The 27,300-nt window shown below is 36.4% G+C and overlaps 1 protein-coding gene across 64 annotated transcripts in view; it reads left to right on the forward strand.

Annotated features, from left to right (window-relative positions):
• The window catches only part of nrxn3b (neurexin 3b), a 409,500-nt gene that overhangs the window by 138,280 nt on the left and 243,920 nt on the right, over window positions 1-27,300 (forward strand). For all 64 annotated transcript variants that reach the window (XR_015517979.1, XR_015517981.1, XR_015517982.1 and 61 more), the window contains 2 exon segments: window positions 3,421-3,859; window positions 6,165-6,548. Coding sequence is in view for 55 of the 64 variants with exons in the window: in XM_087297808.1 (XP_087153934.1) it covers window positions 3,421-3,859; window positions 6,165-6,548 (823 nt within the window). In the remaining 9 variants the exon portion in view is untranslated.

The raw sequence follows: 27,300 nt of genomic DNA on the forward strand, positions 1-27,300 counted from the left end.
TTTAGGCGCCACTGTGCAGATAAACTCTGCCTTTTTTACTACAGCAGCGGCATATGCCTGGAGTGCGCGAATGGTTACGTGTTATACGTTTTTGGTGGCGTAGTGTGGACGGAGATATGTTCGGAAACTCTAGGTGAAATGCTAGTGTGGATGCGGATCGTTTTTGATCTAAAATGCCATTTTCAAACTAAAACGCGCTAGTGTAAATGGGCCCTCAGAATTAATAGCCCCCCTTTGATTTTTTTTTCCTTTTTCAAATATTTCCCAAATGATGTTTAACAGAGCAAGGACATTTTCACAGTATGTCTGATAATATTTTTTCTTCTGGAGAAAGTCTTATTGGTTTTCTTTTGACTGGAATAAAAGCAGTTTTTAATTTTTAAAAAAACATTTTTAGGTCAATATTGTTAGCACCTTTCAGCTATATATTTTTTCGATAGTCTACTAACTTGCCTAAGATAAAGTAGATAAAGTAGGAAAAGATAAAATAAATCAGTTATTAGAAATGAGTTATTAAAACTATTATGTTTAGAAATGTGTTGAAAAAAATCTGCTCTCCTTTAAACAAACAGTAGGTGCAGAAGATCCTTACTGGCCATATCTATGAGCTGATAACCACTGATAATGGCCATTCAGTTGAGTGATAACATGCTGAACTAGAACCCTTTTGTTAAAAGCACAAACAATAAAAATGTAAATAGCAACAGACATCCGTCAAGCATGTGTTTAGGTTTAAAAATGATTGCTAACGTTGCACATTGGAAAGGAATAACGCATTCTGTGTGAATCGCCCCTAACTCTAGATTGATGGGTCAAATTAGTTTGGGTCAAAACAGCACTAAGGTGGTGGTGAAACTGGGGATTTTGTCTTCACCTGGGAGTGTGTGCTGTTTTCCCCTTTGTCAGATTGCACGACTGTCTTTTTTTGTCAGGCTTCCGATTAGCCAGCATGGCTTTATGCTTAAGATTTATATCACCACCTGTTGGTTTGGCATGCCGTTGACAGTTTTCATGTAAACCGAGTTTTTATTTTATTTTATTTTTATTTAAGAAAGCCCATGTGTGAAAATGCCCTGTAAACAATCACTGTGTGTGTGGTATTAGTCCTCCGTTCATGAAAAAGGTGTGAACGTGATGAGTTCTAATGAGTCCAGGGATTATTGGAAATTGAGTCCGCTGCAAAGTGGCTAGGGCTAGAGTGGAGTCAGGGCTAGAGTGCCGACTGGTGGAGCTCAAGGGTACTCCAGTTGGGCAATGTGACATAGCCTCATCCCTAAGGAGCAGCTTCCAGATGCTCCAAAAAAGCAAAGAATCCAGGAGGGAGGTGGAGAGGAGGCAGAACAGGGGGAGGGAGGGATGAAGAGCCAGGTCCATGATGGAGAACAGAAATGAGGCAGTGGATAGCTATATATCTTTCACATTTAAAAATGCAGTATTATACATGACCACTCATGTCTCACATCAACAATCAGTGTACTATAGTTGTAAAACTCGGAAAGAAAAAAAAAAAAAAATATATATATATATATATATATATATATGTATTTATTCGTAGCACCCATTGTGCATCTAAACAGAGTAAGTTTGAACTTAAACTGCTTTGAATGTTGTATGAACACAATATAAACATTAACTTCAACATGGTTTTAATAGGTCTGTGTAACTTCTTTGCAGATATTTGAATTATAATATTCATGTTGTGTTTATCTCATTGAATTTAATAACGTAACAAAAATCATCCTCGTTACATCAACAGGTTTTGGTCTTGTCCATTAATGGTTTTTAAATTTTATTTTGTTGCTTTAATTAGATTTGTCTTAGTTAGCAGCGTTGAGGTTCTAAACTTGCAGCCAGCTCACTGTGATTTCACTAAATTACCAATATAGCTTTATTTCCTTACATCCTCACAATATGTCTCTTAGTATATTTTTGTCAAGTAAGTTAAACTATGGCGTGAGACAAAAAAATTAACATTTACACATTAACACAAATAAACATACAATTATAACAATAGCATATAAATACATTTTTAAAGCTATAAAATAGTAACACAGAAGAAAACATGGTATTTAATGAAATACCAATTCCAAAAAAGGATGTACTGACCATCAATGATTGTTCCACTCCGAGCTTACTTGTTTTAGCAGCCCATTTTAAGGAACAGTGTCATAACTATTGAGAGCTCCTGTCCAGCTACAAATGTCCATCTTCTTCATTCTATCACTACATCAGTACTGTTCAAGCTGTTCTTGTGAAGCATAAGTTGTCTATATATATATATATATATATATATATATATATATATATATATATATATATATATATATATATATATATATATATATATATATATATATACAGTTGAAGTCAGAATTATTAGCCCCCCTGAAGTATTAGCCCCCCTGTTTATTTTTTCCCCAATTTCTGTTTAAGAGTTTTTCAGCACATTTCTAAACATAATAGTTTTAATAACTCATTTCTAATAACTGATTTATTTTATATTTGCCATGATGACAGTAAACAATATTTTACTAGATAATTTCAAGACACTTCTATACAGCTTAAAGTGACATTTAAAGTCTTAACTAGGTTAATTAAGTTAACTAGACAGGTTAGGGTAATCAGGCAAGTTATTGTACAATGATGGTTGGTTCTGTGTAGATCATCGAAAAAAATATATAGCTTAAAGGGGCTAATAATTTTGACCTTAAAATGGTTCTTAAAAATTTTAAAACTGCTTTTATTCTAGCCGAAATACAAATAAGACTTTCTCCAGAAGAAAAAAATATTATCAGACATAATGTGAAAATTTCCTTGCTCTCATGAACATCATTTAGGAAAAAAAGAGAAAAATCAAAGGGTGTCTAATAATTCTGACTCCAACTGTGTGTATGTATGTATATGAACATCACAACTGGAAAATTGCAAAAGTTCAGTCTAAGCTAAGCATGCGCAGTAACTTCGACTTATGTGGTCTTATTGATGGATATTCGAAACAGCTTATAAGTGAATACCATCATCTATTGATGGAGGCGCACAGTAACTCACCAGAGAGAGTCGTACATATATGAAGAGCTTAAATATGAAGAGTCGTACATATATGAAGAGCTTGAATCATTCTCATTCCTTCATTTAGTTTACAACAATTAGAATGAATCATTTAACAGAACTAAACTTGTCCCATTCTTTTCACATAAGACATATTTGTATTTTGCAAGTCGAGCAAGTGGCTTGTTGACTTGAGTGTATGTTAGAAATGCTTAAATCTGTACTTGTCTGCAAAATATATACTACTTGATTAGACATTAATATAGTGTCTGGAACAACATTTTGTATTGATTTAAAATACCTGTCATTAAATCAAATTACCATATAATTTATTAGAAAAACAGTATTTGATGTATGTTTCTTCAATTGTAGGTGGTTTACAAGAACAATGACATACGATTGGAACTCTCTCGTTTGGCCCGGATCGCAGACCCCAAAATGAAGCTACAAGGAGATATTGTGTTTAAATGTGAGAATGTTCCCACCCTCGACCCCATCTCTTTTGAGACGGCGGAATCCTTCCTTGGCCTGCCGAAGTGGAACACCAAGCGTGTGGGCTCCATTTCCTTTGATTTTCGGACCTCAGAGCCCAACGGACTTATCCTCTTCACGCAAGGTAAACCACAGGACAAAAAAGATTCTCGTAGCCAGAGGAGCAACAAAGTAGACTTCTTTGCCGTGGAACTTCTAGATGGACATCTTTATCTTTTGTTGGACATGGGATCAGGGACAATTAAAGTTAAAGCCACGCAGAATAAGGTCAATGATGGAGTCTGGCACCATGTGGACATCCAGAGGGATGGAAGATCTGGTGAGTAGACACTTATTTTATCTAGGAGTTTCTCTTTCTCTAGGAGTTTCTTTCAGCAACAAACTTGAATCTTTCAGATGTGTTTTGGTAATAAATGCAATTGCTTAATAAAATATTGGTTTAAATTTTTTACTTTTAATCACTAGTTTGTAATTTTACTTTATATTAAAAATGTACTTGAGGCTGAGCCATGACTAACAAAACCCGTTGAACATTTTTGTGAAGACTATTATTCCCCCTTTGGCATTATTGTTGGTTAATTTCAATAATTTATAACTATAATATTTGTGCACAATTTAATTAAATTACATCAAATTAATTTATTTTAATTTAATTTAATTTGTTTTAATTTAATTTAATTTAATTTAATTTAATTTAATTTAATTTAATTAATTAAAATAAAATAAAATAAAATAAAATAAAATAAAATAAAATAAAATAAAATTAAATTAAAATGTAACCTGTCAGTGAAAGATTCCAGTTATCAGAGCAAGAAATATAAGAGATCTCATTCAATAGCATTAATTATTTATTATTTAATAGTTAATTATCAAAGGTATTAATTTATTTAATTCAAATGAACAGAAAGCTTTTGGTTTATGAAAATCGTTGACAAAGTAAAAGTTAGGTTGCAACAGACTGAAAAACATACTGCATCTTGGTCTGTATTATAATTTTCCTTTTAGACAGTACTGTGTATCTATTCGGAGATAGCGATTTGGCTTCTTGTCTGATTAATATCTGTCATGGAAGTCAATAGAAACTTGCTTTTCATAGCAACATATAGGGCTGAGACAGTGTATAAATGTGGGTGTTGAAAGACCAAGAATGCTTGCATAATATAGACCAGTGAAGGAACTCAAAATGCCCCCTCAATCTGCCACTGCCTCCACACTCGACTCTATTGATGTTTCTATTCTGAAACTCTTGCCTGCCTGCTTCCTTTAGTAAATCATTGTGTCAGAACAGTTTACCTCAAATATACACATGCAAACAATATATATATATATATATATATATATATATATATATATATATATATATATATATATATATATATATATATATATATATATATATATGGGCAATTATTTAACTACAGGGACTTTTAGCCTTGTGAAGTTGAGTAAAAAAAAAACTTGTTAACATAACATAGCCAAGTTTACACAATTCGTCTGAACAACTTGAACTGAACAAATGTCATATCCACCACATCTCAGAATACACCTGTTATTTCAAAATGCTATAAATTATTGAGGAAATGAATTGATACTAGCCCTTCATGTATACAAAACACTCTTATTTACCTTCATTTTGTTTGGTTTTTAAAAACATCTTTAAAGGTACAACATGTTTAGAAATGATGTAGAATAAATGTATTTCCTTATCAAGTAATATTTACTTTGATTTTTCTTCAAGTGTTGCTGATAAACAACAACATAATTCCCTCCATCTTGAACATGCTCTCAGATGTCACTATTAATTTTCACAGAAACCATCTAAATAATCTTTCACACAAACTTTATAAAGCGACAATACAGTGTTGTGGTGGAAATGACACTGATGCTGTGCGACAGCTATATTTTCTCACATTAATAACTATAAAATATTTAACTTATTTCACTAGTGCTTAATTAATATACATTCATAGATACTAGATAAATAATATTTTAAAATATAAAACTATGTGAAAACAGTGAATTTGACACCAAAAAGGAGGCTGAATGATATGAAAAATAATAATACAAAAGTTAGTACATTTTTTATATATATATACACACACATATATGCAAATATATATATATATATATATATATATATATATATATATATATATATATATATATATATATATATATATATATATATATATATATATATATACATACAATTTTAAAGTAAATTTTTACAGATTTCAAATTTTTTTTTTTTACTAATGATGTATGATTTAATAAATTAGTATTTTAAAATATATTTCATATTTCTTAATTCAAAATTCCAAAATAAGTTTTTTGGTACATCAAAATGTGTGGTTATGATGACCATCCGACAAGCTATTTAAACAAAAAATGCTTAAACCATCACTAAAATGAAGTATTTAAACATCATAATTAAACAGGAAATAAGGTAAATAACTACAAAAAATGTTTTTAGGCAAAAAATAACCAATCTTTCACCAGGCTGGCCACTGGCCTGACCACAATGTTTTTTACCTGTACCATTTGTCATCATTATCTTCTTTTAGCTTAGCTCATTTAGTAATTTATTTTCGATTTGAGTTTATTTCTGTTTCTTTTTTGACCAGGAATCATCTCTGTGAATAGCCGTCGGACTCCGTTCACTGCCAGTGGAGAGAATGAGATTCTAGACCTGGAGGGTAACCTATATCTCGGAGGTCTACCAGATAACCGCGCTGACCTGATCCTTCCCACCGAACTGTGGACCGCTATGCTGAACTATGGCTATGTAGGCTGCATTCGTGATCTCTTCATAGATGGGCGCAGTAAAGATATTCGGCAGATTGCTGAGGCCCAGAATGTAGGGGGAATTAAGTCATCCTGCAGCAAAGTAACAGCCAAACAGTGCGACAGCAACTCCTGCAAAAACAATGGCATCTGCAAAGAAGGCTGGAACCGCTTCATCTGCGACTGCACCGGGACAGGGTACTGGGATCGAACCTGTGAGAGAGGTGAGTGATGCCATTGTTCTTGCTTAATCTGACTGTTTACCTGTTGTTTGCTTGTCGGCTGATCAGTGAGCACAGCCAATGCTAAAACAAAAAGTAGGGTTGAAAATAGACAACATAATCTACACTGAACAATAGTTTATACATTGGTTTTGCTATTTTTTAGGGTGTGTGTTGGTAAATAATTTATGTGCGCTGAATTTACATTTATGCAACTTAATAAACTTGTTTAAACTCAGCCCTGATAAATTGTTGGCAATCAGTTACCTTAAAAAAATGTTAGTAAGTCCAATGAACTAGACGTTAGAGGCCATGGTCTTTAGCCTTCTTGTTAGAAAAACCAACTCTCATGCAACGAATCCCCAGTTCAGACTGGGCTGGGTGCAATAGGATCGGTGGGTTACATTTGGGGGCTCGTCCGGGATGGGAGGAAGGATTAGGGGGTCGAGTGCAACGAAGGCCAGCTACTGAAGTGCTATGCGATAAACCTCACTCCCCTGATCTCAAAAGGTGCTCTAGCAACAGATGCTAAAGGCCATGGTTTTTAGCCTACTTGTTAGAGCAACCGACTCCCATGCAACGAATGCCTGGTTTGATCCCAGCTCAGACTGGGTTGGGTGCAGTAGGATTGGTGGGTTACATGTGGGGGCTCATCCGGGATAGAAGTGAGGTTTAGGGGGTCAGGTGTTACGGAGGCCAGCTAGATAAGTGCTATGCAGGTAAACCTCACTCCCCTGACTTCAAAAGGTGATCTATCAACAGATGCTAAAGGCCATAGTTTTTAGCCTACTTGTTAGAGCAACCGACTCTCATGCAAAGAATCGCTGGTTTGATCCCAGCTCAGACTGGGTTGGATGCAGTATTATTGGTGGGTTACATGTGGGGGCTCGTCCGGGATAGAAGTAAGGTTTAGGGGGTCGAGTGTTATAAAGGCCAGCTATTAAAGTGCTATGCAGGTAAACCTTACTCCCCTGACCTCAAAAGGTGCTCTAGCAACAGATGCTAAGCGTCATGGTCTTTAGCCTACTTGTTAGAGCAACTGACTCCCATGCAAAGAATCGCCGGTTCAATTCCAGCTCAGACTGGGTCGGGTGCAGTAGGACCAGTTGGTTACTCGTTGGGGCTCGACTTTACTACTTTGTAAATAATTCAATACTTAATTTAGTAGTAAAAAATATATAAAGATATCTAAACAATGATTGAGCATATTATACATGAGCTTATAAGTCAAAAATACAGCATTATGTCTTTTGAATGAGACGTTAAATTGAGGTCCTGACTTTCTGTGGTCATTCAAAAATCCCATGGCACTTCTTGTAAAGAGTATGGTTGTAACACTGATGTCCTGGCCAAAATCCCTGCATTGGCCCTTACCCATTATGGCCTTCCAATCATCCCCATCAGCCGAATTGGCTCTATCACTGTCTCTCCACTCCAGCAACAGCTGGTGTGTGGTGAAGCACTGGGGCCAATGTCCTGGGGCTGCCGTCGCTTCATCCAAGTGAATGCTGCACACTTGTGGTAAAGTGGGGAGACAAACCTCATGATTGTAATGCTCTTTGAGTGTATGACCATGCGGTATATAAATACAATACATGCTTGCATTTATATCTGTAGATATAAACTGTTTAGTAATGTCTATTATCGTAGAGTTAATGCTTAACAAGTAATGATTTAACTATTTGCTAATGCTTAATAAGTTATTCAAAGTGTTTAGTTATTATAAAATGCCACCAATTTTCTTTCGTTACTAGTTTTGTTTAGTTTGTTTGTGATCAGCAGATGAAGTTACACTTGTTAAAGTGATGTCACCCTTCATGTTGTGGTTATGGAACTTTACGTTTTCATTATCTAACAGTACTAAAATGAGTGCTCTTACTCTTATTCACACGGCACATTTCTTATTTTGGTCACGCACGAGCACCTGCGCACCACTTAAGTGCATCCTTGCACACAGCACTCACACAGATCAGAGATTACCTAGCACACTCACAGGAAAGTTCACAAGCAAGTGGTTTTCAGTACTGCTCTGTGAGCTGCTTTTAAAAAATATATTTCCTAAAAAAAGCTATTTCTCAGCAACAAGCAAGATGCAGCACAGTTTTTTAAAGTATTTTAGAGGCTAATTGAGATATGTTATATGGCATACAGTAAATGGGATTCACACATGGTTATTTATTAAAAGTTGTAGCACTAAAGCCACATTCACACTAGCAGCACTGGTCGCTGGTCTGAGCATGGAGAATACGACTGGCCTCTGAGTGAGCTGGGAGAGGATTACATGAACTCTACTGGTGTCACTCAAGAAAGTTGCTCTTCATTTGCATAAAGTATTCTCAACTTTGTCGCGTCGCTCATCATGCCAACCTGGTCGCCTACGGTTGTTGTCGCTTGCATAGATCCATAGATATATACACTAGATGTCGCCTGGCCTATTGTTGTCTATTGGACGGAATGCGTCAACAGCGCCGCCATCTTGCTACAGGGTAGTGCTCCTTTGAAGTGAATGCGGGACCAAGGTACAGTGGAGGACTGTGGCCATGCAAAGCCAGAGATATACACATATATCTGTGATCGGGAGTTTTCCTGGATGTTAGTATGTAATTTTTTTTTCTAATTACGAAAATTATAATTTTACATCACTTTTCTACATTGATGGATCAGTGACCGCACGGGCATTCCTGACAAAAAGCTTGTGTTTGTGCGTACAGAAATGTACTATTCACCCTCCCTGTTAAATTTAATCTAATCATGTCCTGAAACACAGCTCCTCTCCTGCTTTCACTTCTCTTACTGACGGAGGGAGCGATTCGTTTGTGAATGAATCCCCCAATCGACTCTTTCACTAACGTTAGCCGACAATAATACAAGTTTCTGGCAGCGCAGCATCTCGTTGTCATATTTCTTTTGCATTGTTTGCTGATTTTATTCAACAAAACTAGCATAAGCCGAGTGTTTAGTGCGAGTTGGAGCTGCTTTGTCTTATGGTGAATGCAGTAAGTGACCGTTATCATCAATAACGTTACCTGATTAGCACAAAAGTTCAGAACATACAAAAACAGAAAAAAACTTAATATTACCTATGAAATGTTCTGCCTTTGTGCTTTGTTTTCTTTGTTTGCTCATTACTACACTCGTAGACAGCGCTAAAGTCCCGCATCTTCACGTAATAACACTGTCTTGACTAGTGCAGTTGAATGGCATTTGTCCTGGGAGCACTGTACCAATGTGGCGGCGCTATTGACGCATGCTCAGGGTCCCTATGCGATATCTAGTGTATATATCTATGGCATAGATCGAGGTCGCCGAAAGTCGTTTACTCTCCATTGATATGAACGATCGCTTGTTCCTTTGCCTCTGCAAGTCACTCATAGTGTGAAAGAGGCTTAATGGCAACACAGGCTCATTCTGAATAAGTACCTCTATATACATTTCTGGAGGTTGCAAATTATGTAGCCAGAGGAACGTATCCACTGCATTTCATCTTTAAAGCGAATGCTATGGGGCGGTATGAAGCTGTTTCTTTTTGTGCTTACTAGCTGACCACTTACCTCCTCATGGACAGCGTTTTTGCTGTTACCAGTTTGTCAAGTGGCTCGCCACGTACCTCGGTGGACTTGTGAAGCAGCGTTGACTGCGACAACAGGGTTTGAGTCCAGTAAAAAAATGGTTCCAGAAAGCAGCTCGCCCAGATAGCATATGAATGTGGGCCACTTTAGGCAGTTATGCAGCACTGGTGGTCTTCCTTCGGCCCAGACATAATGAATGTGAGCCTGAAGTGGAACTGTACAATGGCAAAGAGGGGCCAAAGATTCAAATTCATATATGGGGCATTTAAGGCAAAGATTTGGCACTTATGGCAAAATGTAATCTGAATGTGAGCCTAATGTGGCCCATGTGGAAAATGGTAAATTTGGCCAGAATGATGGAGAACAAACGTGGGCCATGGTTTGCATAAATGTGGCATAGTCATTTAAGGGTAATCTGGGTCTAAACCTAAAGTGGCTCACATGTGTAGATGCAAATGTGGCCCAGTTATCTTAAGACATATGTGGGCCACTTTTGGCAAATATTTGGCACAGTACACTCTGGCTAATTCAGCTGTGAGCCTAAAGTGGCCCAAAAAAAGTATGGCAAATGTGGCCCAGTTATTTTAAAACATATGTGGGCCACTTTTGGAAGATATTTGGCACAGTTAGCTCTGGCAAATGCGGCTGTGAGCCTAAAGTGGCCCAGGAAAGATATGGCAAATGTGGCCAAGATATCCTAAAAGATATGTGGGCCACTTTTGGCAAATATTCAGAAGAGTAAGCTTTGGTTAATGTGGCTGTGAGCCTATAATGGCCCAGAGAAGATATGGCAAATGTGGCCCAGTTATCTTAAAACATATGTGGACCACATAGACTAAAGTCACCATCATGGAGAAAAGTGTTTGCTTTAGTTGAGGGGAGGAGGGAGGGGGTGTAATTCCGGGAGTTTTCCGGGAGACAGAACTAAATGGAGATGGGTCTGAAATATGAGAGACTGGGCCGGATCTGGGCCACAAGAAAAGCAAACTGTGACCTAGAATAGGGTGAGTTCTGGTTCATTTGGTTGAATTCTGGCTGATATGTGGTATTGCTTTGGCTTAATTGTGGAGATCTCAAAGAGCATAAACAGCGGCCTCTGGTGGATTCACGGAAACAAAAACTGCAAAAAAAAAAAGTACCTTCTTGGAGGTATTTGGCAATCTCAAGAAATGTATATAGTGGTATGAGCCTAGGTTGACTTATGGTGATCACGTGTTAGTCAGATCTCAGAAAACTCCAATTTTACAAATTGTTATTATGAGTTCTAAGAAGATACAGATATTTTTTCAAGTCAAATTTTCATTATTACGGCAATGACATGTATGCAGCTTACGTCTTGTAGTTTATGAGCCCTCTAAATTGCGGTCATCTGAAACAACCTTAGATCATATAACTGCAATTAAATTTTTATTTAATAGTTGGGATTGGACTGAAGATGCTGACAGGGCTCTGATGTCATAATAATAATAATAATAATAATAATAATAATAATAATAATAATAATAATAATAATAATAATAATAATAACAATAATAACAATAATAATAATAATAATAATAATAATAATAATAATAAATATTATTATTATTATTAATGGTTACATCGTGGCTTAGTGGTTAGCACTGTCGCCTCACAGCAAGAAGTTCGCTGGTTCAAGTCCTCGCCAGTTGGCATTTCTGTGTGGAGTTTGCATGTTCTTCCCGTGTTGGCGTGGGTTTCCTCCAGGTGCTCTGGTTTCCTCTACAGTCCAAAGATGTGCTATAGGTGAATTGAATAAACTAAATAGGCCGTAGTGTCTATGTGTGTGTGAATGAGTGTGTATGTATGTTTCCCAGTACTGAGTTGCAGCTGGAAGGACATCTGTTGTGTAAAACATATGCTTGATAAGTTGGCAGTTCATTCTGCTGTGCCGACCCCTGATGAATAAAAGGACTAAGCCGAAGGAAAATGAATATATGAATAATAATAATAATAACAATAATTATTATTATTATTATTATTATTATTATTATTATATAGCACAATAGCAGCCCCTAAAGGCGTTCTGACACGTGAGACAGCAATTATGTTTGTCATCAAGGCTTAGAGGACATTAACATTAGTATTAACTCAAGCATTTAAAACAATGAGACAAAACACAAAGTCAAAGTCTGACCCAAATGTTTCCTGTCGCTAGTCTTACCATCTAGTTGTTTGCATCCAGTTTGCACCCAGCCGACTTGATTTGCTTGTCTCCAGCATTTACTAGGCACTGAAGCTTCATTTTTAAGGCTAGTCTAAAAAAATCTGTTAATGTGCTTCACAGAAATAAAGATGCCACCAAAATGGCAAACAATTCAGTTCGCTGGATTACATTTAGATCTGTGTGTGTTGCATCAGACTTTTTTTTTTTCATCGCTGAGCTTTAGAGCTAATGACAAGTTTCTATTGAACTTTTTGAATGCTGTGGCCTATCAGAGACATTTAGAAAATGCCAGAGTTTTGTAAAGTGTGCAAGCTCACTGACTGAATTCTCAAAAATTCTGAATGAATTTATTTCATTATAATTTTAACGTTTTAGATATAAGACAAGACAGATATTATTAAGAAAGGCATTCATTTAAAAAAAATAAACAAATAAAATGGTTCTCCCATCAGAAATTGAGCAGCATACAATGCAAAAATGCTTTTCTTACTTAGATGTTTTGACTTGTTTCTAGTCTTAATATCTAAAAATTCTTACATCAAGAAGCATTTTATAAGCAAGCAAAACATATGGTCCTGTTTTCAGAAATATGCCGCATTTGAAAAAAAAAAAAAGAAGTTTTTCCTTAAAACAAGCAAAATAATCTTCTTTTTTTCTTTTGACATAAGATTATTTTGCTCACCGCACTGGCAGATTATTTAGCTTGTTTTAAGGAAAACTCACTTATTTTGGCATATTGTAACGAAGGGTCTGACACAGAGGGCTCCATTTGCAGTATATTTATTAAACAGTTTAATAACAAATAGCACACAGATGTTAAGCGTGTGCAAACTTATATAAAACACAGTTGTAGTTAGTCGAAGGGCTGGCGGCTGGCAAACACAAGGTGAGTATTCAGGTATGGGTCAAAGGCAGGCGGCGAAAACCAAAGTCAGGATACAGCTAAAGTTCACAAAAAAAAAGATAACAATAATAATAATAATAATAATGCATGCAGAACTGTTGCAAACAATTTGTTTGTGTTGAATTTAAACAAACAAATTAAAGTTTAGTAATGTTCAACTTAATTTGTTTGTTTAAATTCAGCCCAAATTAATTGTTTACAACCTCTTAACATAAAGAAATTGAGTAAATCCAAGGAATCATCTTTGAATAATTTTTTTCAGTGCAGGTGGCAGGCAAGACAGAGTCGAGATACAGTCCAAAGTTGTCAACGGGAAAGCAGGAAACGCTCAGTAGTGTTAGCCGGGGCAGAACAAGACTTCACACTGAACTGGAGTGAGAGTGTGGCTTATATCTGTGAGTGTGGGTCGTTAGCGGGATGAGAAACAGGTGTGTGTGCTTATCAGTTTAAATGGATGACGCAATGTCTAGAAGTCCGGTGATGATGACCTCTACTGGCCAGCGATGGGAATGACTGGGACCGAGTCGGTGACACATATCATTTCTGAAAACAAAACAATATCAATACGTCCCCTACCATTATATAAGGGAGGCACCCCACCCTCTCAACGGTTTTCTCCACCCCCTTGAAGTCAAGTTAATTGTATTTTATATATAGTGTCAGATCACAACTTATTTTAATAAACAAGCTAAATAGCCGTATATAATACCTTATTTACACAATGGCATGTGATTTCTGTCTCTACATGGTCACGCGATTACAAAATTTCTGTTCTTTGAGTGGCTGTGTTGAGTTCACACAGCCACTCTCAGCTGTATGGGAATGAGAGTGCTCGCCACATCTGACAGGACCGAAGACACGCATGCGCTCCCGTATATTAGGGCAAACACTGAATATGTTTTGTTTGCCTAGAAAATAATTTGTAGATATTTGGACTAGAAAGAAGACAAAAATTTTAAGTAAGAAAAGCATTTTTTGCAGTGTATGGGTATTTGGGGTTATTTCAGTATGGTATATTAAGTGTGAGGATTTTGTAAAGGATTTTAAGCCTGATTTGAGCCCGATTTGGAAGTTAACGAGCTCGCCGACCGGGCTGTGATCGGGAAGAAATCTGCGGGTGCTCGGCGCTCGCCGCGCTTTATGTGTGTACTACTAAACAACGCATACAAGGCTCGCTGACGCGTCGCCGACACCTCGCAGACGGAAATCCAACATTTAGCATGCTAAATATTCCAGAGCAGTCGGCCGACTCAATCCCACGTGTGGTCAGATGTAGTGACGAGCTGCAGCCAATGAGAGAGCATATCAGCATGAGCTGAATGGCTGTGTGTTCAGGAGCTCAGCAGAAACATCTGTGATTGGTCAGAATGGGCATCGATGCACTCGCTTCATTCTGCGTTAGCACAGACATGAGAGTAGGCTATATTAACAGTGGAACTAGAATTCTGTAACTATTAGAATTACCATACTGCTCATTCTGACCGTATAAAGCGCCATATTGTCACAACATATTTACATTCAAAGCTATTATTGAGATATTAAAATTAAGCTTTGAATGTCTGGCATCATATTTAATGACACCATTACCCTAAAAATATAATCTTTTTTGGTAATACAGCCTATAAATATGTAGTTAAGATACTAAAACACTTAAAGGTCTTGACTTTCATTTTCACTTTCAAACAGGAGCACTGCACAGAATCTGCTGTTTTGAAAGATATCTGGAGTAAATTGATGTTTTTGCCATCAGAAAGTTTTGTTTATGTTAGCAGGAAGTTGCCAGGCAAGAAAATGCACACATATTTAAAGTCACAGCGAAAAGTATCAGACATGCATGCAGTCATTAAGACCAATATGGTAATTTAAGGCAGAAATGCTCAGTTCTTTACTGTTTTGTAATAAAAAAAATAACAATGTCAGAAAGAAATACACTGATAGTTAGAAAACGGCAGGGTGTTATAAATATGTTAGTTTTATTTCAAAGAGTTATAAAATTACAAAAATTAAAAACTCTGTGTATCTATCCACTGGAACCTGCAGATGAGTGATTAATCCGCTGATGCATCCGCTGATTTGACGATGTTTTTAAATGCTTTCTTCAAAGCTTGAAACGCTGTCAGTAATCTAATCAGCACACAAGCAGCCAATAGTGTTCAGCTTTTTCTGACGACTCCTCCCTCAAAATTTCATTGGCTGTGGTTTGTCAGCTTGAATGAGCTGTTGGGGAATGAGTTGTTGTCAGATCATGTAGTGTGTGACCCCCCTCTTGTGGATCATTCACAGAGTGTCGCGTAGTGTGAACACCACAGAGATTAAAAGACACAAAGTCAAGTCATGTAGTGTGAACGGCACAGCGATTTGCTGATGTTTAAAATCCTGTAAGTGAACTAGGCTTTAGCATAAATCTCTGAATCAAAGTCCCTCCCCTGCCGCCCAGAGCCACGCCTCCTGAAACAGAAGCACGCACACCTTAAAGATGACAGCAGAACCCTCTCTCACGTGTTAAAAGCGACTAGTGCTTGTCTGGCGGCGTCCATGAATTACACTCATTATTAAGCCAAACAGACATGCTATTTCAGAGTGAATATTTAGAGTAGCATGGTAAACAATATAGGGAGAGACTAGGCAGATTAGGTGAATTACTTGTGTTTTGTTGTTAAACTAATTAAAATCTACATTATTGATGCTGTAAAATGTCCCTCATGAAACTGAAAATAGTCTTATCAATCATTCACCGGAAGATTTTAGTGGCTGAACAACACTTCTGTGAAGATATAACCCATTTGTAACAACAACATCTAACGCTACATTAGCTTTGCGTGAAGCTAAAAATGTTTTAAAACAAAACAAACAACAAGCCATTGTGTCATCCTTTCTCCAGCGTGCAAAGGTAACTCCAATATTGATTGAGGTTTTTAAAAAGTTTTGATTCAGCATGTTTTTGCTGATCACGCGCGTGCTCTCTCTCTCTTTCTCTCTCTCTCTCTCGTGAACGCGCAGCGTGTCTATGCACAAATAGCGGTCGACGGAGCTGCGCACAAACGGCTGCACAGTAGTTCAAATCTCTGCTGACAGACTGTTTGGGCTACTTATCGGAATTATGAGAGATGTCGGCTTGACTCTATTTAATTGCATGAAGGTTTTTTAGTTTTATGCCTTACCCAAAATATATAAAATACATTTGAATACATTTAGATCATTCACTTTAATCATTACTATTAGAATGTGAAGAGATTTTCAACCAGCACAACAACAAATGTTTCTGAAGACAATCACCTACTGCACCTTTAATATCGAGCCCAGTCAGACACCCCAGTCCCTTGTATTTTGTACCTCACCTGAGGGCTGAGGACTTCTCCTCAAACACAACAAGCTTTTGAAATTTTATATCAGGAATGACAGCTGAGAGAATCCATGAGCCTTCAGCTGTACAGACACTGAATGGACAGCAGTTTCTACTCTACAGCTGAGAAGGGGATTTTATACTTTTGTGTAACGTTCTCAGGAGGTTTAATAGGATTTCTCTTTCACTTCTAGTGACTGTCTGCCTTCAGTCTTCACTCAGACGGATCCGAAAGTTAAATTGAACAAGGCTTGAAGCTAGAAAATGTTCCCATGGTGTTCAGAATTAGGAGCAAGCTCACATTAAGTTTTCATGACAGTTTGTAGATAGCTGCACCTCAGGCTATTGAGGGATGCAATCTTTACACAGCATGTGCGGATTGCCTTTTTTTATCTCTCTACAAACATTTTCTCAAGGTTTAGCAGATGGTTGTAAGACTTTTTAGGCAAATCAGGCAATGAGCAAGACTATTGCACAAAGTTAATGGTTAGGTAAACAATCATTTAACAACTCTATTCCTACTGTAATGTTATTTCACTGCATTTCACAACAGCCAGGACTAGAAAATGGTGTTTTAATTAAAACGAAAGGCTTTTTATAGAAATCTGCAGCAATGGTGAAGGATGGCGCATTAAAAATGCATTGCAATAATGAAGCACAGAAGCTGCAGTTCCTAAATGTAAAGAGGAATCTCTCGGGCAGTGGTGTGCTGCAGAGGGAGAGCACGCTGTCTCATCAAGTTAACCTTGCCTGAGTCCTGAAGAGCACTCTATTTTTGAAGCACTCGGAGGCCTTTGTGCATATGTGTGTGTGTGCGAGCCTGTGTGTGTGTAGATGTGTTAACACGCCTCTTGCTCTACTGTCTCCGCCATTTCACCTGCAGTCAAAACAGTCACATGCTAATGCCAAATCTTGTCTTTTCTCTCAACCACTGCATTCTTTCATGTTCAAGACCCTTGCTGTGATGTTTTAGGCTGCTGGATAAAACGTATGCTGGATGAGTTGGCGGTTCATTCCACTGCGGCGACCCCAGATGAATAAAAGGAATAAGCCAAAGGAAAACAAATGAATGAATTGTGGTGTTATGGTCCTGTGTTAAATGCCAGACCATGTAAACGGAAAACCATGTCAATAAAATAAAATGAAATAAAATAAAATAAAATAAAATAAAATAAAATAAAATAAAATAAAATAAAATAAAATAAAATAAAATAAAATAAAATAAAACTAAATTAAATTAAATTAAATTAAATTAAATTAAATCACATTTGGAAATTTGGGGATCAATGTCTGGCCTCATTTATGAGTATAAATAAATCAAATATACAGTTGAAACCAGAAGTTTATATACACTATAAAAAGGCAAATAACCATTTAAAAAAAAGTCAGATGTTAATGCGACTAAAATTTTGATCTTTTTAGGAAGTTAAGATTATCAAATTAGTTTCTGTTATGCTTAATAGCAGAATAATGAGAGAGAGAGATTTTTTGGAGAAATTGTTATAACTTTTCTTGAAAGTCAAGTTTACATACAATATGAATATTGTGCCTCTGAAAAAAGCTCAGATGATGATGTCAAGGTTTTGGAAGTTTCTGATTGGCCAATTGACAACATTTGAGTTAACTGGAGGCACAACTGTAGAATAGTATTGACAACATGGGAAAATCAACAAGCCAAAATCAACAAAAAAAGCTAGATTACAATTTGCTAAATTACACTGGGAAAAATAATAATTATTGGAGACATGTCCTGTGGTCTGATGGAACTAAGTTTGAACTGTTTGGCCATAATGACCAGTGTTACATTTGGAGGGCAAAGGGGAAAGCTTACAAGCCTAGGAACACCAGCCTAACTGTGAAGTATGGGGGCGGCAGCATCATGTTGTGGGGCTGTTTATCTGCAGGAGGGACTGGTCCACTTAACAGCATAGACGGCATCATGAAGAAAGAACATTATGTAGAAATACTGAAGCAACATCTCAAGACATCAGCCAGGAAATTAAAACTTGGCCACAAATGGGTCTTCCAAACAGACCATGACCCTAAGCTTACTGCCAAATTAGTTAAAATGTGTTTTAAGGACAACAGAGTGAATGTTTTGTAGTGGCCATCACAAAGCCCTGAACTCAATCCTATAGAAAATTTGTGGGCAGAGTTGAAAAAGCTTGTGCAAGCAAACAAATCTGACTCCGTTACACCAATTCTGTGTGGAGGAATGGGCCAAAATTCCTTCAAACAATTGTGAGAAGCTTGTGGAAGGATACCCAAAACATTTGACCAAAGTTATACAGTTTAAAAGCAAAACTAAAAAATACCAAGGAAATGTGTGTAAACTTTTGACATTCTAGAAATTAAGAAAAAAATCTCTAAAAATAAATTCTGTCATTGTTCTGGCATTTGGCAAATGTAAATCATTTAGGTAATCCTAACAAACCTAAAGTACCTTAGTATGATTTACCATAAGACGTTTTTTTTTTTTTTAATGTTGTGTAATGTTGTGTTCCTTTTTTTAGAGTGTATGCAAACTTCTGGTTTCAACTCTACATCAAATATATGCCAAGGGGGCTGTCATACTGTAAATAGGCTTGTTTGAGACGTTACTTTCATTAAATTACATCATTAAAACGGCAGCAATTTAGTACTACACAGCAGTTCAATAACATAATTTGTAAAGTTTGTGTGGAAGGAAGCAGTAACTTTTCCTTCTCCTCTGTCTCAAAATCATGGTGTTGGTTGGCAATGTTTGCACTTCTTGACTGCTGTGTGTTGCAAAACCGCTATTTAACCCCCCAAATTTGAAAGAATGAGTGGAAGGAGGCTTCAATAGCATTTTTGTTGTTTATGACTGATTTTTACAGTTTTAACATTTCTTTATTTTTACACAATGTGTGATGAGTCAAAAAGTAACTGACAACATAGGCTCATATTTTATTTAACCTGCTTGCCTTAGCAACCACCACTAATTTTTTCAGCTCACCAGGATGGTAAACATGTGGACAGTTGTGCTACTCTGTCATAGTTAACACATTTAAACTGAAGCATTCCTGTAACTGATTTAACGTGACAAATATATTCACAAAACTCATCACAACAGAATAGCCATGCTAATTAAGAACTGTCTGTGTTGTGCAGGATTTGATTTGCTTAGCTCTTATTGCTTTGTATAATATTAAATAAGAGCGTCAAATGAGTGTCATAATGAACAGCATGCATTAAACACTACAGCCTTTGAAATTTTAAAATGATTTAGTTGATTAGTCTGTGGAAATGTTCTGATATTGGAAACAATTGCTTCTTTTCCCATTGGAAATGCATTTTAAATATATTAAGTGACACAGTTGAATGGGTAAAGCATTTGTAATAGCTTCAAGAGGGAACTTGAGGTAAAAATAAAAAGCAACACACACACATATACACTCCCCTGCATATGAGAAGAGGTGTGAGCCTTTGCCTTCTCCTCAGGCTGACAAACACCTTCGTTGTGACACTGATCTTAGCAGACATCCACACTGACACAGCAAAGTTTAATCTCTTCCTCTCTGTCTGCTGCCTTCTTCCTTTGCAATCCGTCTTATTATTCAATTGTATCCTTCGCACACATTGGCAGACTAAAAACATTCCGATTTTATTGCCTATAAACTTCAATAACTTTATCACCTTCAGTGTTGACCTTAAAATTGATTGAAAACGTTCATTAAAAGTTGATGAATTTGTTTTTGGCATTGTTTTTATGTCTGATTCAATAAAGCTATTGAATTATGCAATGCTGTTGGACTGTTCGGCTGGGATGTACAACAAAGCAAGCCTCTGCATCTTAAGCAATCTTAAAATTAGTTGTGTCTGTATCTGTATTCAGATAAAAGACTAACATGGACAGTTTCTCAAACTAGGAAATAAGGAAACAAAATGAAAATGGGGTACTTTCAGGAGTTAATTAAAGATTAAATGTTATTTGGCAAGTAAAATATGTCACGCCAATTACATAAATCACTTCTTAATTAAAGCCAATAGCCAAATAATTTAATTATTAAATTCAATTTAAAAGTGCATAAACAATAAGTCAATTGATAAATGATAAATACAATCAGAATTTCAGTGTGTGAAGGACAAGGCCGAAAGCCGAAGATGAACAACAATTGTGATGTTCGCTCCCTCTGGTGGCACTGCATCAAAAATCGTCATTCGATTTTGCGATGTTACAACATGGGCTCAGGACTACTTTGGCAAAACTTTGTCAAGTACTACAATATACTGTTACGTGTTTTATGATGTTAAAGTGGGATGCTGTAACATTAAGTGAGACAGGTGTAATGTGTGCGACAGATCAATAATGAGGCAAGGTTCAGTTACTCTCATTTAAAGCTTTTACTCAATAATTGAATTGAAACATGTAACAATAATAAATGGGGGAGAAAAAAAAAACAAACAAACATTTATAATTATTATCTTTAAACAAGAACAACGAGTGTAAGCCAAATCAAAGAAATTAACAAAACAAAACAATCCTTAAATCTAATGTCTAAACTAGGCGTCAAAAAGAAACACAAATAAAAACCGAGATCATCAGTGTGTACGACACCCGAACTAAACTAATCAAACTACAAAACTCAAAAATACACGGGTGGCAAAACACTCAAACTAATCTAACAAAACATCAATCTAAACTAAAACAAAACAAACCGGATAAGTCCGTTAAATCTTAGTTTAGAATCACACAACCATCATCATATGTTACTTAAAGCCAACAAAGTTCAACAAGCAACTCAAATTATCACAGTAACTGAGAGATCACAAAATAGACGAATCATTTGCACAAACAAATTGCGTGGAGCACAAAGGGTACGCCGAGGCAGGGCGCACACCACACACTGGACTGACAGGGCTTTAAATACTTGCGGCTCGTCCTGGGATTGGTGGAACCGGAGCGCGTCATAATGATGATGGACAGAATAATAAACCAATAAGAAACCTAGGGTTGAGCAAACGGAGAGGAGGGTGAAAAAAAACAGGAAAAAAAAAACATAAATCATAACAAGTACCATAATAAATGCCTGTTAAATCTGTATTGTGGCAAAAAGGAAGCCCTATGTTAACAGTGTCCAGAAGGGTTGTTGACTTCTCTGTGCTCGGGGGCATCTGGGATGAACCATCACACAGTGAAAACCTGTTGTTGGAGCCATTTATAAATATTTATATTTTATTTCTTTATTTGTTGCATGATTGATTAAGATTAATAATATTATACAGTATTATTCTGTGTCACGGATCGAATGGTTTAGTGATAGGGATTAATTTCACCCACGTGTCACATTAGTTCACCTGCTTACTTAAGGGCACACAGGTGATTGGTGATCATCTGGCAGGAGTAGCGGGGAGACAGTTTTTTGACCGTGTTTTTGTTTGTTGCATTTGTAAGACAAATAAAATGAATCTTGAGATATAAATGCTTGGCCGGGTCATAAATATCACTGCTCCTGTCAAAACGGGTCCATAATAACCAGATGGTGCCGGAGACCGTTATACCTGTACTTTGGAGGAATTGACATTGTGTGCACTAGACCAAAGAAGAAATGGATCATCCAAACTGTTACCAGCAACAGGTTCAAAAGCCAAGGTCTATCATGGTATGGGATTGTGTCACTGCCCTTTCAAACTGGAGCACAGTATGTTGCCTTCTTTTGCCCTTGCAAGTTTCTGCAAAACAGTACAAAACCACATTCTGCAGACATTATAAGTCCTGGCTGCAGAGCAAGAGGATACATTTACTTGACTGGCCTGTCTGCAGTCCTGACCTGTTTCTAATAGAGAATGCGTGCAAATTATTACTTTTTTACTTACTTTTTATTTGCGTATTCCAACGTTTTCTGATTTGGGGTTGTACACAACAAAGGGGTTCAAAGCCAGTAGTTGTTTTGAAGGCAAATGACGTGAGTATGCACAGCATAAATGAGAACACCCCTCACAGATCCCTCTTTAAATTGACAATTTCAGTAGGATGCTTTACAATGATATGCAGTATTTAGTCAGGCTAGTAGTCAGGCAAATTTGACGACAAATATTTAAGTGATATGAAATATGAAAATAATTATAAAACAATGTTCCTCAAAGAAAGATAGGAAGACATAACATCAATGCATAACATCATTAAAGCAGATTCAATAAATTTAGAGGAATTTCGGTACGCAAAGAACAAGGGTGCAACCCTGAACACTTGTGATCTTCAATCCCTCAGGCAGCACTGCATCAAGACTCATCATTCATCTATAAGCGATATCACCACATGGGCTGAGCAATACTTTGGTTAACCTTTTTCAAGTACCACAATATGTAGTTACATCCGCAAATGCCAGTTTAAAATGTACTGTGCCAAAAGGAAGCCCTATGTTAACAGTGTCCAGAAGTATCGTTAACCAGTGTTGTCAGATACAGTGGACTTTTTCCAGCCCAAAAGCTGTCTGAAACCCACCTTATCGTGCAAATCAATGCCCAAAATATTAGATTAACATTTTATTTAATTTTAATAGATTAACCAAGTTACTTTAACTGCCATACATTTTATGTTATCTTTCTAATTCTAAAGGTGTTTTTTTTTATTAGCATAACTGTTTAATTAATATTTATATTAAAATTATTGACTATATTAATGTAAAAATGAATAAACAATCAATTTCCATTACAAAAAGGTAAATAATAAACACTCTCAGTGCAAAGGCAGCGGCAGATACTTCATGGTGATGGTTTTGGTTGGGAGTGCCTTGGCTAGGACTACTAACAGTTCAGTTTTGGCAAGAATAAGGTAAAGGTGATGGTGATTCAGCAGGATATATCTGTCAGATATCCTGATGAGTAGCAATGGTTTTACCTTCTAGCTGGAATGAGAGGTAGAGTTGGGTGTCTTCAGCATAGCAGTGGTTGGAAAAGTCATGGTTCTGAATTACAGTCGCAATTATGTCACCCCAGTAGTAAATGATAGATAGATAGATAGATAGATAGATAGATAGATAGGTAGATAGATAGATAGATAGATAGATAGATAGATAGATAGATAGATAGATAGATAGATAGATAGATAGATAGATAGATAGATAGATAGATAGATAGATAGATAGATAGATAGATAGATAGATAGATAGATAGATAGATAGAGGACAAGTTTGGCTTGTGACTATTATGTCAGGATTTTTCGAAGTGCAAAAGGCAATTCTGTTTTACATAATGTGACCCCTTTAAGTCATTGTGCTTTTAAATAATGATGAAATCTACCTAACAGCTCAATAGATGCTCATTAATCTTCTGTCCACCGTTCAGGTAGAGCACATGAATAATAGTTTTAAAAATGACCTTTTATTCTAGTTTGACAAATGCAGTTAGACCAGCACAGGAGAGACTGAGCTGTTTTTTTATAAATCAAGGACAGAGATGCAGTTATCTGGCATAAAACAAAATGCAAAGGCCAGCACATTTGCAAACAAAAAGCTGTTTCTTCATTCTCAACCAATTGGCTTTTGTTCCACATGTCATCTACTTACATTTTAAATAATGACACTGAAGTTAAACAAAGAAGAATAACGACGCCAACATCTATAATGTTATCAGCTGTCAGTGAGGGGTTAGATTTTATTTTAATGATTGTTCTTACCTTGGATGAAGCTGCGGTCATACTGGAGATTGAGCTTGCGAAGTTCTGTCGTACGGCTCTGCGAAAAGGGTCTGGATTAAACAGGAAGATTAGACATTTAAAAAAGCAAGCAAAAAAAACTTTGCAGTGCAAAGTTCACCTACTATTATGGTGGTACGGTACTAGTTGTATGCTTTATAGCCAGTTTCCACTGTCAAAAGGTACCAAAAAGCAAACGGTACCATACCAATTTTTGGGGACCCTGTCCAAGGGGTACCTAGCACAACAAAAGGGCACCAAAAGGCAGAGCTAGATGCGTGGCTGAATGCTATTAGTTTATAGAGAAACGTGAGTAGCGTGTGCACAAGCCAGGAGAATGGATTTGTTTCATATCGTTTATGAATCCAAATAAGATCTAAATGTGTTTTCGGTGTTTTGTATTTGTAACATTTCAGAGACTATAAATCTCTGTATGTGTTTATAAATGTTTTATTTTTTATTTTATGTAATCAAATATTTCGCTTTCCCAGAGATGGGTTGCAGCTGGAAGGGCATCCGCTGCGTAAAAACTTTCTGGATAAGTTGGATTAGTTAGTTAGTTAGTTAGTTAGTTAGTTAGTTAGTTAGTTAGTTAGTTAGTTAGTTAGTTAGTTAGTTAGTTAGTTAGTTAGTTAGTTAGTTAGTTGGTTGGTTGGTTGGTTGGTTGGTTTTTGTGAAATGCTAGATCAATATAATCTTCACCACGTCTTTAAATAGATTAAAAATAGCCTTGACAGTTTGCTTATGTATGCATGTGCTATGTTAGTTAGTTAGTTAGTTAGTTAGTTAGTTAGTTAGTTAGTTGGTTGGTTGGTTGGTTGGTTGGTTGGTTGGTTGGTTGGTTGGTTGGTTGGTTGGTTGGTTGGTTGGTTGGTTGGTTGGTTGGTTTTTGTGAAATGCTAGATCAATATAATCTTCACCACGTCTTTAAATAGATTAAAAATAGCCTTGACAGTTTGCTTCTGTATGCATGTGCTATGTTAGTTAGTTAGTTAGTTAGTTAGTTAGTTAATTAGTTAGTTAGTTAGTTAGTTAGTTAGTTAGTTAGTTAGTTAGTTAGTTAGTTAGTTAGTTAGTTAGTTAGTTAGTTAGTTAGTTAGTTAGTTAGTTAGTTAGTTAGTTAGTTAGTTGTTGGTTGGTTGGTTGGTTTTTGTGAAATGCTAGATCAATATAATCTTCACCACGTCTTTAAATAGATTAAAAATAGCCTTGACAGTTTGCTTCTGTATTCATGTGCTATGTTAGTTAGTTAGTTAGTTAGTTAGTTAGTTAGTTAGTTAGTTAGTTAGTTAGTTAGTTAGTTAGTTAGTTAGTTAGTTAGTTAGTTAGTTAGTTAGTTAGTTAGTTAGTTAGTTAGTTAGTTAGTTGGTTGGTTGGTTGGTTGGTTGGTTGGTTGGTTGGTTGGTTGGTTGGTTGGTTGGTTTTTGTGAAATGCTAGATCAATATAATCTTCACCACGTCTTTAAATAGATTAAAAATAGCCTTGACAGTTTGCTTCTGTATGCATGTGCTATGTTAGTTAGTTAGTTAGTTAGTTAGTTAGTTAGTTAGTTAGTTAGTTAGTTAGTTAGTTAGTTAGTTAGTTAGTTAGTTAGTTAGTTAGTTGTTGGTTGGTTGGTTGGTTGGTTGGTTGGTTTTTGTGAAATGCTAGATCAATATAATCTTCACCACGTCTTTAAATAGATTAAAAATAGCCTTGACAGTTTGCTTCTGTATTCATGTGCTATGTTAGTTAGTTAGTTAGTTAGTTAGTTAGTTAGTTAGTTGGTTGGTTGGTTGGTTGGTTGGTTGGTTGGTTGGTTGGTTGGTTGGTTGGTTGGTTGGTTGGTTTTTGTGAAATGCTAGATCAATATAATCTTCACCACGTCTTTAAATAGATTAAAAATAGCCTTGACAGTTTGCTTCTGTATGCATGTGCTATGTTAGTTAGTTAGTTAGTTAGTTAGTTAGTTAGTTAGTTAGTTAGTTAGTTAGTTAGTTAGTTAGTTAGTTAGTTAGTTAGTTAGTTAGTTAGTTAGTTAGTTGTTGGTTGGTTGGTTGGTTGGTTTTTGTGAAATGCTAGATCAATATAATCTTCACCACGTCTTTAAATAGATTAAAAATAGCCTTGACAGTTTGCTTCTGTATTCATGTGCTATGTTAGTTAGTTAGTTAGTTAGTTAGTTAGTTAGTTAGTTAGTTAGTTAGTTAGTTAGTTAGTTAGTTGGTTGGTTGGTTGGTTGGTTGGTTGGTTGGTTGGTTGGTTGGTTGGTTGGTTGGTTGGTTTTTGTGAAATGCTAGATCAATATAATCTTCACCACGTCTTTAAATAGATTAAAAATAGCCTTGACAGTTTGCTTCTGTATGCATGTGCTATGTTAGTTAGTTAGTTAGTTAGTTAGTTAGTTGGTTAGTTAGTTAGTTAGTTAGTTAGTTAGTTAGTTAGTTAGTTAGTTAGTTAGTTAGTTAGTTAGTTAGTTAGTTAGTTAGTTAGTTAGTTAGTTGTTGGTTGGTTGGTTGGTTGGTTGGTTTTTGTGAAATGCTAGATCAATATAATCTTTACCACGTCTTTGAATAGATTAAAAATAGCCTTGACAGTTTGCTTATGTATTTTTGTGCTATGTTAGTTAGTTAGTTAGTTAGTTAGTTAGTTAGTTAGTTGGTTGGTTGGTTGGTTGGTTGGTTGGTTGGTTGGTTGGTTGGTTGGTTTTTGTGAAATGCTAGATCAATATAATCTTCACCACGTCTTTAAATAGATTAAAAATAGCCTTGACAGTTTGCTTATGTATGCATGTGCTATGTTAGTTAGTTATTCTTTCATTTTCTTTTCAGCTTAGTCCCTTTATTAATCCGGGGTCGCCACAGCAGAATTAGCCGCCAACTTTTCCAGCACAATTTTATGCAGCGGATGCCCTTCCAGCCACAACTCATCTCTGGGAAACATTCACACACACACTACCCAATTTACCTGTACCGCATGTATTTGGACTGTAGGAAACCGGAGCACCCAGAGGAAACCCACACAAATGCAGGGAGAACATGCTAACTCCCCACAGAAATGCCAACTGAACCAGCCTAGGCTCGAACCAGCGGCCCAGCGACCTTCTTGCTGTGAGGC

The sequence above is a fragment of the Danio rerio genome, chromosome 20 (assembly GCF_052040795.2).
Source record: "Danio rerio strain M-AB ecotype USA chromosome 20, GRCz13ab, whole genome shotgun sequence".
Taxonomy (NCBI): domain Eukaryota; kingdom Metazoa; phylum Chordata; class Actinopteri; order Cypriniformes; family Danionidae; genus Danio; species Danio rerio.